This window comes from Pezoporus occidentalis, unplaced genomic scaffold (genome assembly GCF_034315485.1).
Source record: "Pezoporus occidentalis ecotype Australia unplaced genomic scaffold, CSIRO_AGI_Poc_V1 ctg37, whole genome shotgun sequence".
In the NCBI taxonomy this organism is placed as follows: Eukaryota; Metazoa; Chordata; class Aves; order Psittaciformes; family Psittacidae; genus Pezoporus; species Pezoporus occidentalis.
The window spans coordinates 2142387-2155817 of record NW_026915691.1 but is presented as its reverse complement, the minus strand read 5'-3'; the positions used below and the strand labels follow the sequence as shown (position 1 = coordinate 2155817).

Here is a 13431-nt window from a genome sequence, read left to right as displayed (position 1 = left end):
TGCCCATCCAGTGCATAGGGAAGGTTTCTACTAAAGTATTGCAGGATTTCCAGCACCACTGTATGCATACACCAAATAAGCTACGTTCCTTCTCATTGATCAAGTTATGCTGACAGCAAAGCAGGCTCTGATCACCTTCGACAGGAGACTTGGCTACCTGTTCACCGAAGAACTGAGTAGTAAATGACCCACAGGCAGGGACAGATACCCATCATTTTTGCCAGGCCATAGCTAATGTTAGTGCATGGAGCAGAGGAAGCTGCAGGCTTTCCAGAGCTTTGTAGGTGCCCTCATGGCCCTTGGCTTCAGTTAGAGATGCCTGCATGCCATCTTGAGGATCAAGACTGCCGGCCCAGCGACAAAGACCTACTGATATCGTGGGTAGGCTTTCAGTGAATTAGGCTTTTTTGGGGCCTATCCAATTAAAATAACAGGTTTCCCACTCTGACTGGGAGGTGTACATGGCTTTGGGGAAAGGTGTGTGACTTGCTGAAGCTCCACAGCTAACTTTGGCCATTGGAGGGAGAGTAGGTGCCCCACGACTGAGCATCCACAACTTTTATCCAGTCTGTAATTCACTGTAGATGGTCAGCCTGGGAAGAAATCCTTAACATTCTGTGTAGCTACAGACTCTGCAACTCTCATCTCTGTAAGAGGAGGGAGCTAGAAAAGACAGTAACATCAGCAATCTTACAGCTGCCCTGATCTGTGAGGAGCCTGGGTTCTCAGTGAGGTGGGGAACAGCTACACAGAGCTGCAGGGGAGGTGGCAGGGTATTCAATGAGGACTCAACTTCCACCATGGAGAAAGCTGCACTTGTCAAAACATGGGAATGCTGGGGCCAGAGCAACTCCAGTCTTGGTGGAATGGATGAAGGATATCACAGCTGCCAGGACCAGAAGGTGGTACAAGTGACTCCCCTCTCCTCTTGCATTCAGCCCTCTTCTTCCCCCTGTGCTCGCTGCCACAGCAGTTCTCAGTCCCCTGTGCTGCTTTGTCTTGGGGCTGCTTATTTCCTTCTCCAGTATGAGAATGCTTTTAAGACAATCAGATTATTCTTCACAGCAGAAACTGGACCGTGTCAAAGCGCCTACAATATACCCTGAAGTTTATCACTTCACTTAAAGAAAAGTGTCTCTCTGTTAGTGTCACATTGTCAATTTGCTAATCTCCAATTCATGTAAACATTTGGTTCAGACCAGGTGCGGTGTAAATAGTGCAGAGTCTCAAGGGATAACTCCTTTGCCCCCTTCTTTTTTCCTTGGTGGATCAGAGTTGGGTCCAGCAGCAAGCTGGGCAGCTGCCCCACTCCCCGTCTGGAAGCAGGAATCGTTGGAGAGGTTTCTCTTTTTCAACTTAATTTTTCTTGAAAAAGGAAAAGAGACGGTTCCCTTCTGCCGCAGTGGGCTCGTCCCCCTGCTGCTCTGGCCTGAACATGGGGGAGGGCTTGGCACTCCGCTTTGTGCCGGAGCCACTGGAGAAGGAATAAGCAAGCTGGCTCCATTCCTTCGGGTGTTTGTCCATCAGCTGCTGGTCAATGACCCTGTGCATGTCATCCTGCAGCAGAGGGAGAGGAGAGGGTTGTTAGTGGCAGCTGATGCTCAAAGGGAGCTCGCGCAGGGACACGGCTGAAATGGGTGTGAAATGTGCTGTGATGAGATGGAGGAGGGATGGCAAGAAGTGGGGAGAGGTCTAGCTCCCCACCTGGCTGCACACTCAGTCTTGCTTGAGCTGTGAGGCTCTTTAGTGAGCAAGGAAGGTAAATCACACAATTCTGAGGGATAAATCGCTTGGGTGGTCCTGCAGAGGAGCATCTTGCCTGCTTTGGTGTTCTCTTGACACCTCTGAACTATACTTCTCTGCTGTCTGCAGCTTGCAAATGTCCCCTTTGGGGGAAGAAATAAATAGAACAAATGCAGCTGAAAGGAAATGCCAGAATAGTGAGGATGTCTGTCCTGAGCAGGACCATGTGCTTGCCATGTGGAGCAGGCAGGTAGGTAGGTGTGACAAGAGCTGCCTGCACAGCCACTGTTAGCAGGGGAAAGGTGTTCCTGGGAGCTGAGGGGCCCATGTCAGGCATGGGCCCAACAGAGCCCATGTGGGTTTTTGCACCAAGCTTACAAAAGAGAGCTGTGCTTGTCCCTTCCCCTGGAGCCAGCAGAGCAGTGAGAGCTCTCTGACTGGCAGCTTGGCATGAGCAACTTGCACTGGTTTTTCAGATGTACCAGAAGCACTCTGGTTTCATCCATGTTTGTGCTCTACACAAAACACTTGGTTCTGTTGCTGTTAATGACATGCTAATATGTTCCTTGAAAACATGGCTATCAATTCTGCGCATTTCAAACCTTAAGATCCATTGTTTCTGCTGTAATTGCATATTAAAATTGTAGCTTAGTGAAAACGTGTACACAAACTAGCCCCACAGGAGAAATCAACTGTTCTCCAGCAGTTTGGTTTCTGATTAGGACTGAGGGCACTATCTGGTGAGAACAAGGTTGCTCTGAATGGGCTGTAGTGATGGAGGTGCTGTTCACTTGGCACCTTGTGCAGGGCAGCCCATCACATGGAAAGGAAGGTGCTGCCATCACCCAGTGGGTGCTCCAGCTGCTCTGTATCTCGATGTGGAATACAAACAGCCAACTTGGACTGGAAACTTGAATAATGGCTTGTTGCCAATCTCCTGTTGCAGCATTTTCTGCAGGCAAAAGGATTGATAGCCATTGCCTGGACCTGAATATAGTATAGGGATTTTTTCTGGGGAAGCAGGAGGGTGCAGAGCTATGTGAACTGGGGAAGCTTTGGATCTTTATAGAGCAGAGGAAAGGCAGAGGGAGAGTTTAAGGTTGAGTTTAAGAGGTTAAGGTAAACATCAGTGTTACGGTGAAACAGGTTTCCAGAGGTGAAGCTGCCCTGTGAAAATGTGTAGCACTTAGATTTTGAAGGCACCTCTTTTAGCAACTAAAGTAGGTACCCAGGCTCCAGCATGGCAGATCTATGTCCTTGGTTAACAACATAACAAGGGATAAGTAAGATTTTTATATATATATATATATAAAATTGCACAGATATATACATATATATATATACACAAACACTATCCACTATTGAGAATGCACTGTGTTTGGGTACCTGTCTGTCTGGTGTGTGAATAGGAGCACACACTTGGCTGTGGAGATTCAGGGTAGATGTACACAGAAAGACTAGGGCAGAGCTGTGGGCCCTGCCTTGGCACTGGGCAGAGGCATAGGTTGTCTGGGCACTAGAGGGAGGGCAAACACCAGTGGTATGAGACCTGTCTCATAAAGCAAGTCCATAAGGCTGGCTACATGGTGCTGGTGTGCTCTGGGTGTTCCAGCAGGAGTTTGTGCTCTTTGCAAGAAGGGCTGAGGATGAAGGAGGTGCAAGCGGCATAGATGCTCTTTGTAAGCTGGGCTCCCTTGCATGAGATGCAGGTTTGAGCTGCCCAAGGCAGCCTCAGAGGCTGGTGGCTGTGGCCATGTAGGCTGCAGCTCTCTGCTGGCACTGCAGCATTTTCAGCCTAACACCACCCCTTGTCACTATTGCATTGAAGCCACTAAGCTCTCATTCGAGAGAAACAGCCCTCTTCACTTGAAATTTGTTCCATATTCCTTCCCTATTTCTAGTAATTTCCCTCCTGCCCCCAGATAATGATGAACACCAATGGGGGTCAGATTAGGCATGGGGTGAGGTGCTACTGCTCCTGTGCGAGGCTCAGGGTTTTGCTTCTAGTGTATTTTATAGCCAGTATGATTATGTGCTTACAGAAAACTGTAATCTTGTTGATGGTCCTTGGTAAAGTGCAGATGAGAAGCATACAAGAGAAATTTTTGTCAGATTAAAGCCTGCCTTTATGCCCAGCTAAAGCAGAGAATCTCTTCCCATTTTATCAGAAGCATTCGGCTTTGCAAAATAGTCCCCAGAGTACCTAAATTACCTGACTTGTTTTGTGCCTCTCTGGTTGAGCTTCTAATGCCTGGGGACATTAGGTGCTGGGAGACTGTTTTGCTACTACCTAATAACACTTCGGGTCAATATGTTAGGAGATAAATTTTTGCAGTGCTAGTGGGCCTGATCCTCATCTCAAAGCTGATGGGAGCGTGGTTGGGGTTGCTGTATTGCTACAATCAGATGACATAGTGTGAAGGGAGAAAGCAAAGGCCTGCTGTTGAAACCCAAAACTGGGAACAGTCCAGCAGTTAAATACTGAGTGTACTAGTAAGTAGGTCACCATTCCAAACTGAAAGAGAACTTGAAAACAGACAGCTCCTATGCAGAGCACTGGGTGTCACCTACTAGATAACAAAGCTGAGAAGTAAAATCCCAGTCTGTATTTCAAGAAGTTTTCCAGATACTAGATACGCTGAATACAGAGGATTAATGATATATATGCCTCAGCCTGGCTTTCCCCATGGTGACCTGGGGAGTAAAGCCTCACCACAGGATGGTGCCCCTTGTGCCCTGGGTGGTGCTGGGGTGTGTGTGTAGAATATCAATGGGTGATGGAGACACCCCACTGGTCGCTCTTGCCAGATGATGGTGAGGACAGAGATGGATGTGGGTGATGGTGGCAGCGAGTGGAGCAGGTGAGGAGATGGCAGGTTCTTGGTGAGGGTGTGAGGAGCTCACCTCAAAGGCAGGAGGGGTGTACGACTAAAGCTGTTGGTACAGGAACTGAGAAAGGCCACTAGATCAGAAACCAAAGGAGCCAGATAGTAAAAAGCCCTGAGGAAGCAAACTGTAAGCAGGAGAAAGAAAAGAAAAGAACGAAAAAAAAAGAAAATAAAAAGAAAATAAAAAAAAGAAGAGAAACGGAAACACAGTGGAGTTGAACCAGAGGCAAGGTTGTACGGGAGAGGTTTCTGCTGGTCAGGCTGTTAGTAGAATTGGGGTCTTGAATGGTCTGCAACAAATTATTATCACTGGCCCAGACCTTTTCTCTTGTATCTGCTTGTTTTCTATTGAAGTAGCCCCCCCTTGGTGCTAGTTTCCAGGAGGAGTCAGCTTTGTCTGATCTCAAGGGCACTCTGCCTTTACACAGGTTTTCCCTGCTGACCCCAAGTAGAGCAGCTCCATGGGAGCCGCTGAACTGCTGTGGGTTTGGGTTTTTTACCTTGGTGGAGAGCTGGGATTTTTGCTTCATTTTGCAGGATCTTCTGAGCTGTTGTAAACAGTGCAGATGTACCACAAAACAATCACCACACCTCTGCCTCCCACCTTTCTGCTCCACTATGGAACTGCGTAACTGCTGTGCCTGCCCACAGACATTGCCTGCATGGACACCTTCCCTTCCTGGGCCACAGTGTGTTACTCTGCAAGGTTTATGTTACCCATGCTGCATGCAGCCATGAGATACAGTTTGTTTCTTCATTTTAAATGGCTGTCTCTGTATAATTAATTATCTGCTTACAGCTGAAAGGCTTTGAGCAAGGCAGGGCTGTGTTTCACACCCTGAGCACCACTGCATCACTGGTTCCTGCAGAGCCCAGAGCAAAACTTCCTATGCATGGATTCCCAGGCTGAGAACACAGCAAACCCACAGGGAGGAGGGGGGAAAGACATCCAAAGGTGCATCATAGGCCATGTGCCACCCATACCCTGCCCTACTCACCTGCCAGGCCTCCAGCTGCTGCGAGAGGTTCACCTTCTGTTGGATGGCATCCAGCAGCTGGCTGTTGAGGGACATCATGTCGATCTTGCACTTGGCCAGCTCCACCTCCACCGCGTTCTTCCTGGGGAGACAGTGAGAAACTGAGTGTGTTTCTCTTTTTATTTAAAAGGAAGTGTTAAACATATCCTTGAGGAGCAGTCAACAGTTTCTTTCAGTGGCAAGTCCCCAGGTGCTAAGCTGCTGATGTCCATTGTATTCTGGACAGCCTATTAATCTGAAGAGTGGGATGGAACCATAGAACCATTGTTACTACAAAGCCAGGAGGTTTCTGGTAAGCACACTATGAAGAATATAAAGAGATATTCAGATACACTGCTGCATAAGGAAAGATAATGTGCCTGGATCTGCCATTAAAAATGGAGTTCTAAAATGAGGTAGAATAATTACATATAAATATTTATTTCCTTTTCTTCTATTTACTTGTGCATGAAAAAGAAATGGCACATGCTAAAAACCAAAGGAGCTGTTGTCTGATCACTCGATCAATAAGTCACAATATGAAACAAACAAAACCCCTCAAGGAGAACAACTCTGCTTTCAGTTGGGACTGGGACTGAAGGAAGGAAGAAATGAAGAAAGCAAGTAGATCATACACAGGCTTTGTAAGAATGTCAGACTGTTAGAACTGTTTGAATTAAATGTTACGCTTTAAGGAAACCTCCCAGTTTTAATGGGGTTGTGCTGGCCCTTGGGAACACTGCTGCTGTGTTTCTTTCCAGGCATTTGGTGGCCACTGGGCATGTGATGCCATTACCCAGGTTGCCCAAAAGGTCCTGAGTGCCCAGTGACTGAGATGTTCCAGCTGCTACTGGCTAGTGGAAAGGAATTGTCCCCTAGGAAGAAGCAATTTCCAAAGCTAGGAAATGCTGCTGACCATGCTGGGAGCACACAGGTGAGCATAAACCTTAAATCTTCAGTTCACTGCTGTGTGATGGGAAACCATAACATGACATTCTGGGAACCATCTTTCCTTGCAGACATTTTCAGGAGAAGTAATAGCATCTTGATAACTGCAGCTAATTCATCACCTCCTAATAGCTCCCCTGTGCCCCCTGCAGAAGACCAGTTTGGAAATTTGTGGGTATTTTCCAGGTAGTGGTTGCTGAACACCTCCTGTTATGTGATCCTATTTCCCTGTTGCTTCCCGTGTTGCCCAATTTCAGTTTCAAGCTAAAAATTTTCCATGCCAGATGTCTGCCTCAGACAGTGACTCGATTTCTGTTTAGAGTTAGGGCTTCTGTTTTGGAGGGGAGGAGGGCTTCAACAAAAGTGACTTAACCCTTGGGGTGTGAGGTGGGAAGCTTATCACGAGCCGGCTCAGTCTGTGGCAGGATGCTTTGATTTCTAGGAATGAGAAGCTCTTGTTTGCTTCCACTTTCTGCTCGTTAATCACCCGCCACTCACCCATGCACACTTGTCACGTCCCCCTTTCTCTGGACGCCCGCCACTCAGGACAGTCAGCTGTAAATATCAGTGCTTTGTCCCAGCAGGGTCATTAACCCCATGGAGAAGCTGGACCCTTTCACTCTGGCTGTGGGTTTGAGCACCTTAAATAGCCTTTTGTTGTGAAGCTCCCTATCCCTGGTCGGGTATTACGGAGGGTTTTATTGCGGCGGCAGCGCGTTGCCATAGCCACAGCAGCACCAGCAACCCACACGCACTGGAAATGTCAGAACCACCTCTCTGCACCCGGCAGCGCAGCTGGGATGCTCCTTATTTTTGCCAACAGATGGAGGTGTTACAGAGGATAGCAATGGGAATTTCACAGCCAGCTACACAGTTGAGAGCAGCACGGATGATTGGGTCACTTAAAAGACGAAGGGACTGTGCATGCTGATTTAGCTCCCCACATCCTGGGGGGTGCAATGCTTTTTGTGTTCCTATTCTTCATAAGGGCTTATTTGGCATTTCCATAAGGAGATGGGACTGGTGGTGTCCTGGCCCATCTGCTTATTGAAGAGATTATCACATGTATGCTTTCTGTGTAGAGCACAAAGGGATGAATGTTTCTGCCCCTCTCCTCAGGGCAAAGAGTGCTTAGGGCAGCATGGCAAGCCCCAGCACAGAGCTGGGATATGGGGTAGCAAAACTGCACAGGTCTACAAGGAGGATGGGGAAAATAAAGTGGGAGAATCCCAAAAGGACAAAAAGGGAATCACAGGACTGGAGCTGAAAAACAGGCCCTGGAACAGGGAAGTGACTGGAGAAGTGGTTTAGGGAAGAAGCCCAAGCAGGGCTGTAAGGGGGATGAGCAGGAAAGCAGGGTGGTATGTCTGGAAGAGCAAAAGAAAAAAATATGACAAATAGGGCAGACCTGGTGCTTCCATTTGGTTCTCCAAAGTTGTCGCCTTGCTGTGACTAGACCAGTACTAGGGATGGCTAAAACGTGGTTCACAGCTGCCTCCTAAAGGGGCAGCTTTGGGAATTGGCATCTCCTGCCCTGCTCCCAAGCTCCTGGCAGCATTTCCTAATGCCAGTAAAGCCAACGCTCACTCCATCCCTTTGTAACAGTTACTGAAATTCATGGAGGGTGAGAAACCCACCTGGAGGGATCTGCTAAGGCACCCCATAACTGCTAACCCAGCCTGGCTTTGGCTGTTGGTACCACTTACTTGGCAATGGCCTCATCCCGGTCCCTGATGGCCTGCAGGAGCCTTTCACTTGTCTCCTTGTCTTCAGCAGCACCTCGCAGCCGGTCCCGTTCCTCCTTCAGTGTCGTCATTTCTACACTCAGTAGCGTGACCTGTGGGTAGAGGGAGGGCATCAAATGCAGCATTGCTCAAATTCACCAAGAGTGGGAGTGGAAAGGGCCACATGGACTCATCTGGAGGCTGAGCTCCCCTGCTTGTAGAAGCTGTGTCTATTGGGACAGGGCTGTTAGTGCTGGTGCAACCCCCTGTGCAATGTGCCAGCTCGCTAGGGGATGCTGGCAGTGCTGGTCTGAGCAAGATGGGTCACCAGGACGGCCTCAGTAACATGCAGCAACAGCACTGAAAGCTGTGCAGCTATGCAGGGCAGGACCCACCTGCAACTTGGCTTTCTCTATGGCATCAGAGCTGAAATATTGCCCCTAGCCAAGCAGTTTGTCTTGTCCATGCATTCTCCGAGTCTGCCTGTTGTACTCTGATCTTTCCAGAGTTAAGGTATTGCAAACATCATTTAGCAGCAAATAAGATATTTTTGGAGGGGGCCCTTGTGTCTTGAAGTAGTATGAAGCTGAAGACAAAGGATGTGAAAATTCCCTTTCACGCCATGGAAGGTGTTACTGGCACATCTTACAATTTTAATTAGACTTTAAAATATGTGCAGAGTGTTAAATAGTCTGTGAAATGATCTATCGCTTTGGTCCTGTGCAGAGTGAGTTAATAGGGTGTGAAATCATGCAAGGTTTGCATTAGCACAGCTTTGCAATATTTCATACACATTTAATTTCTTTGTCTAGGGCACACATGCTCTGTTACACTACTCCACCACCTGGAAACCCTTCCAGCATTTGACCCACCTCCTTCCTCTAAATGCAGCTCAGTAGTGCTTGGATCCTCAAAGAAATCTTTAAATAGAGGGCAGTCAGTCAGAAAGGGCTCGTCACATCAGCGGCATGGGAGGACCTGCTGTTGGCACTGCATGGCTGGTTAGAGGGGTGTAGAAGCACCCTGTCTGTGTGCAGAGGCTGCCCGCTGCGGGCTGGGGCTGCAATCCCTTGCACTGCTCGAGCTGTGCCCTCCTGCAGCCCAGCACAGGGTGCACCTCAGAGCAGTGATGTGATAGTAGTGGTGGGAACTATTTGCTGAGGATTTCTACTGAGCCCAGGGGGCAGTGGATCAAGAGGCCCAGCCATTGTGTTTGGCGCTAGGTTTGGGGTCTTAACTGGTTTTGTCTGTTTTGGGTAAGAATGGGATGACACAGACAGAGGTGATTCCTGTCTCCACCTTGCTCTCAGGCAGGAGCAATGAATGTGTGTGGTGCAACAAGGTTCCAGAAGCCATTTAGGAGTTCCCCTTTTGTTGTATCAACACCAGTGACAGTGCAGAGGGATGTGGAGGCAGCAAAGAACTGCTGCCTCCCATGGACCAGACTTCCATGTGCATTGATGTTCTTTAGTACTGAACTGAAGACAACATTGCCTTTATGGTAAGGCTGGGCTATGGGCAAAAGCTGCAGGAGATGTACTTGTTGCATGAAGCTGGAGTGTTTCTCTGAGAGCAAAGTCTGCTGCATTTGTAGTAATGTCTCATCTTTCTCCATATAACACAGAGGTGTGAAAAGAAAGCAGAGCTGCCGTCTTCCCTTTGCTCCCTAGATATTCAAAGCTCTGGTAGTCAGCGACCCCTAAAACCAGAAATGGGGGTCCAGACTTGTGATCCAGAGCAGATCCTTTGGTCCTTCCTGGATGGGGAGTTTGGGTAGATCAGACACAGCAAAGAACAACCAAGTGCTGCTCCCTCCTGGTGACCTATAGAAGCCCCATGTGTAAGGAGGTGCTATATCCAGACAAGCAGGCTGGTGTACAGATGATCACTCAAGATCTGTGAATAAGCCCCTAACAGTCTCTGTTAGCATAGCTACATTGAAGTGATTCCTCCTCCATCTCAGATGTGTTTAAGGACAAGGTGCACAGGACTATGGCAGCACCACTAGAAGAATGCCTGGGCTCATGGCTCACTGAGGACAGAAGTTTGGACTCTCAAAGGTGTCTCTTGTGGTGGATGGAAGGGCAGGTGGCAGGGGTGCTCCCTTGCTGCAGTCTGCCTCTAATCAGCTGCTTTGTCACCAAGACCATTTCCATCCTCATACACATGCAGCCATCACTGCAGGGGTAGTTAATGATGCTCTCTTTTTGCTTTGGTCCCATGGTGGGAGCTCCCTTAGCCCTACACAAGGCTGTCAGACCCAGGTTGTGCTGACTTCCTCAACAGGGATGTGTTTCCTTTTTTCTTCCCCAAAGAAGCATGGCAAAAGTGCAGTGCAGCTCCACTGGCAAGATCAGGCAAGGGTGTTAACCCCATTCCCTCCTCCGATGCAGTTAGTGCCGCAGAAGCAGCTGTGCTTGAGGCTGCTGCTACTGTGGCCTTGGGATCCCCTCCAGTGTTTGGAGACTTGTCCCTGAGACAGGGGTTGCAGAGCTTCTCCTTGGGTGCCTGTCTCCATTTGCTGCTTTTGGCATAGGACCTCAGACACAGGCGGTGCTGCATTCAGTGCAGATGCAGTGTGATTCTGTGCTTCAAGTGTGGTGTTGGTTTTGGGGCTGGATCATTTATTGCTATTGTTAGCCTTAGGTGGTTCCTGTTGGCCCTGGGGTGCTACCTGGTGCCAGATCAAGATTCTCTGGTGTGTATTTATGAGGGTTTGTGATGCTGCTGTGCAGGAGGCAAACCTGCTCCATACACAGCAGAGCAGCACACAAAGTTTTGGCACCGGGTTTAGCAGTCTCCCTCTTTGTCCTAAATCTTCCTGGGTTATCTATCATGTTGATCTCTTTTATGGAAGGTATGTCTTGGAGGCTGAACCCTAGTGTTACAGGGTTACATGTAAAGTGTGCGAATTGCTAACCTGGCTGTGCAGTCGCTGCAGTTCCTCCAAACTCTGCCTCAGTTTCCCCCGTTCTCCCTCCATTAATTCCCTCAGGGCTCGCGAGTCCTCGCTTGTTCTCCTGATCTGTTCCTCTAAGGCATCATCGTCGCTTCGTCGAGAGCTCTGAGAGCGGGAGAGAAATCTCTTGCTCAGGTTTCACTTTAAAAAAGGCAAGTGCATTATTTCTGTAGAGGTTTGGAATGAGGGGGACTAAACAAGGAAGAAGAAAACTTGAATGTGACTTTGGTAGAGTTTCAGTTTTGCTCCCATGTGCCTTCCCAGGGGCAACCTGCAGCAAGCTCTGTCACCTGGGCAAGGGGACATGCACACGCCAAGGTCTCTCTGTGCCCCCAACTTACCGTGGAGTCTGCCCCATCCAGCACATTTTGTATCAGTCTTTTCAGCTCGCTGAGCGCTGCCCGTAGGCTGCCGGCTGGAACATCTTTGGCTGATGATGTTTCTGAAGACTCATCCATGGAGGAGTCTGTAGAGACTGCTGAGTCTGCACTGTCGTTTCCTCTGAGATGGGAGCAAAGATACCGCACTTGGCAATATGCTTCCCAGAGCTGCAGCCTCAGCTGGAACAAGAGAGCCTGACATTAGCCTGGGACATCAAGACCATGGAGATCCTCCTTCCACAGTGAAGTGAGGATTGCCAAACCTCACAAATACTTGTCTAGCTTGCTATGCTGGTTTCCAAATGGAGGCAGAGGTTTACTTTCAAATGGTGAAAAAAGTGATGATATCAGAGCTGAGACCATAACCCCAATTGTCTGGTTCTTGGTTCAGCTCCAAGTCCAGATCAAATGCATTAAACTCCCTTTCCCTCTGGAGTTGGTCACACAGGACCGCAGGCTTTCCCAGGGGTACGAGGGCAAATACCTGTTCTCGTTCTTGTTCCAGCTCCTCTGCCTCCATGCTCTGCTCTATCTCAGACAGCAGGGATGTGCTGGTTGTGTTGAAGTTTTGGAGACTTCTCTCCTCACTGAGCTCTTCTACCTTGCCCTGCAGCTGCCGGTAGGACAGGCGCACCTCCTGGAGCTCCAGCTGGCTTTGGTGCAGCTTGCAAAGAAAATCAAGGAATTTGTCAAGGAAGTAAGGTATTGGTGGAGGTGGTATAGACTTGGTTTGTGAAAGAGCTGAAGGAGGAATGAGTGTCACAAAAAGAGGATTTCCAGCCAGGAGGAACATACTCTTGGCTGATACTGCTCTTTATTGGAGCTTAATAATCTCCAAATGTCATTAGACACCGTTTAGGCTCCAGAATATCCTGAAAGATAAAAATATCAGGTTAATCAGAACTAAAATGAGGAGCGTTGTGAAGAAGTTGGGACTCAGGTAAAAAAAAATGCTGACAATAACACAGCAGGAAGTGAATCCAAAAAGAAAAGTAATACAGATGTGGTTTAAAAAATCTATATGTGTATATAAATACAAATATATATATGAGAGAGGGACAAAACAATTCAGGGCTGTTTGAAGAGCTGGGATCCAGTGGTTATCAACCTACAGAAAAGAAATGGAAAACTCTTGCTCTCTCCTAAGATGTCTGAAGCCACAGAGGTGCCAGCTTGTTCTCCAGGGAGCAATGTTTAGTGACACAGCTGTGAGCACCATGGGGCTTGTTGGGAAACCATCTGAGCAGTGAGAGCTACAAGGGCAGTCACTGCCCTCATTTCCCCCTCACACTGACCGACTTGTTTGCTCAGATCTCCCTCCTAAGCTGCTCTGCTGTCAAGATGCTCCATTGTGGCTCCTGTTATCTGTTCCTGTGGAACAGACCCTAACTAACACCCAGGGCCTTGCTTGCTGCCATGCTTACATGAGCCATTTTATTCTTCTGGCTGTTTTGTCTGTTTCCAGTTCCTGATTATCTTTCTGGTCAGTTTTCCCCCAAACCATATCTTTTATTCCAGTTCCCCCCCTCTTCCCTGTGCCATGGCTGCCTCCTCACCTGCAGGTCCTTGTCATGGCTTTGTCTCTCCAGGATGAGGACTCGGTCCTGCAGCTCCTCCACGGTTCCCTGGAGCAGGTCATTCTCCTCCATCATGGCACTAAGGCGATGCTCCAGCTCCCGCTTCCTGTCCGTCAGCATCTTGATCTGTGAAGGAAAGAGGTGGTGTCAGACCCTGCACTTTGCAGAGAGGTGTGAAATCAACTTCCCAAGACAG

At 48.5% G+C, this 13431-nt stretch overlaps 1 protein-coding gene and 1 long non-coding RNA gene across 7 annotated transcripts in view; one reads left to right on the top strand and one right to left on the bottom strand.

The window, feature by feature from the left end:
• Positions 1 to 318: 318 nt before the first annotated feature.
• The window catches only part of BICDL1 (BICD family like cargo adaptor 1), a 44768-nt gene continuing 31655 nt past the window's right edge, over positions 319 to 13431 (bottom strand). Inside the window, exons 4-11 of one of the 5 annotated variants that reach the window (XR_009967130.1) lie at positions 13215 to 13355; positions 12143 to 12322; positions 11620 to 11838; positions 11240 to 11383; positions 8302 to 8432; positions 5630 to 5750; positions 4648 to 4756; positions 1421 to 1557 (exon numbers count right to left, since the gene is read on the bottom strand). Coding sequence is in view for 4 of the 5 variants with exons in the window: in XM_062631212.1 (XP_062487196.1) it covers positions 1357 to 1557; positions 5630 to 5750; positions 8302 to 8432; positions 11240 to 11383; positions 11620 to 11838; positions 12143 to 12322; positions 13215 to 13361 (1143 nt within the window). In the remaining variant the exon portion in view is untranslated. Of the gene's footprint in view, positions 1558 to 4262; positions 4757 to 5273; positions 5751 to 8301; positions 8433 to 11239; positions 11384 to 11619; positions 11839 to 12142; positions 12323 to 13214; positions 13362 to 13431 lie in introns of those variants that run through there. The other 4 variants (XM_062631216.1, XM_062631212.1, XM_062631215.1 and 1 more) reach the window with 4 other exon arrangements.
• LOC134170122 (uncharacterized) lies at positions 5737 to 13349 on the top strand. 2 transcript variants are annotated; one of them, XR_009967131.1, is made up of 3 exons: positions 5737 to 6291; positions 6409 to 6581; positions 13248 to 13349. It is a non-coding gene; the product is annotated as an uncharacterized LOC134170122 (long non-coding RNA). The 2 variants fall into 2 exon arrangements; XR_009967132.1 differs by lacking the exon at positions 13248 to 13349 and adding an exon at positions 11543 to 11662.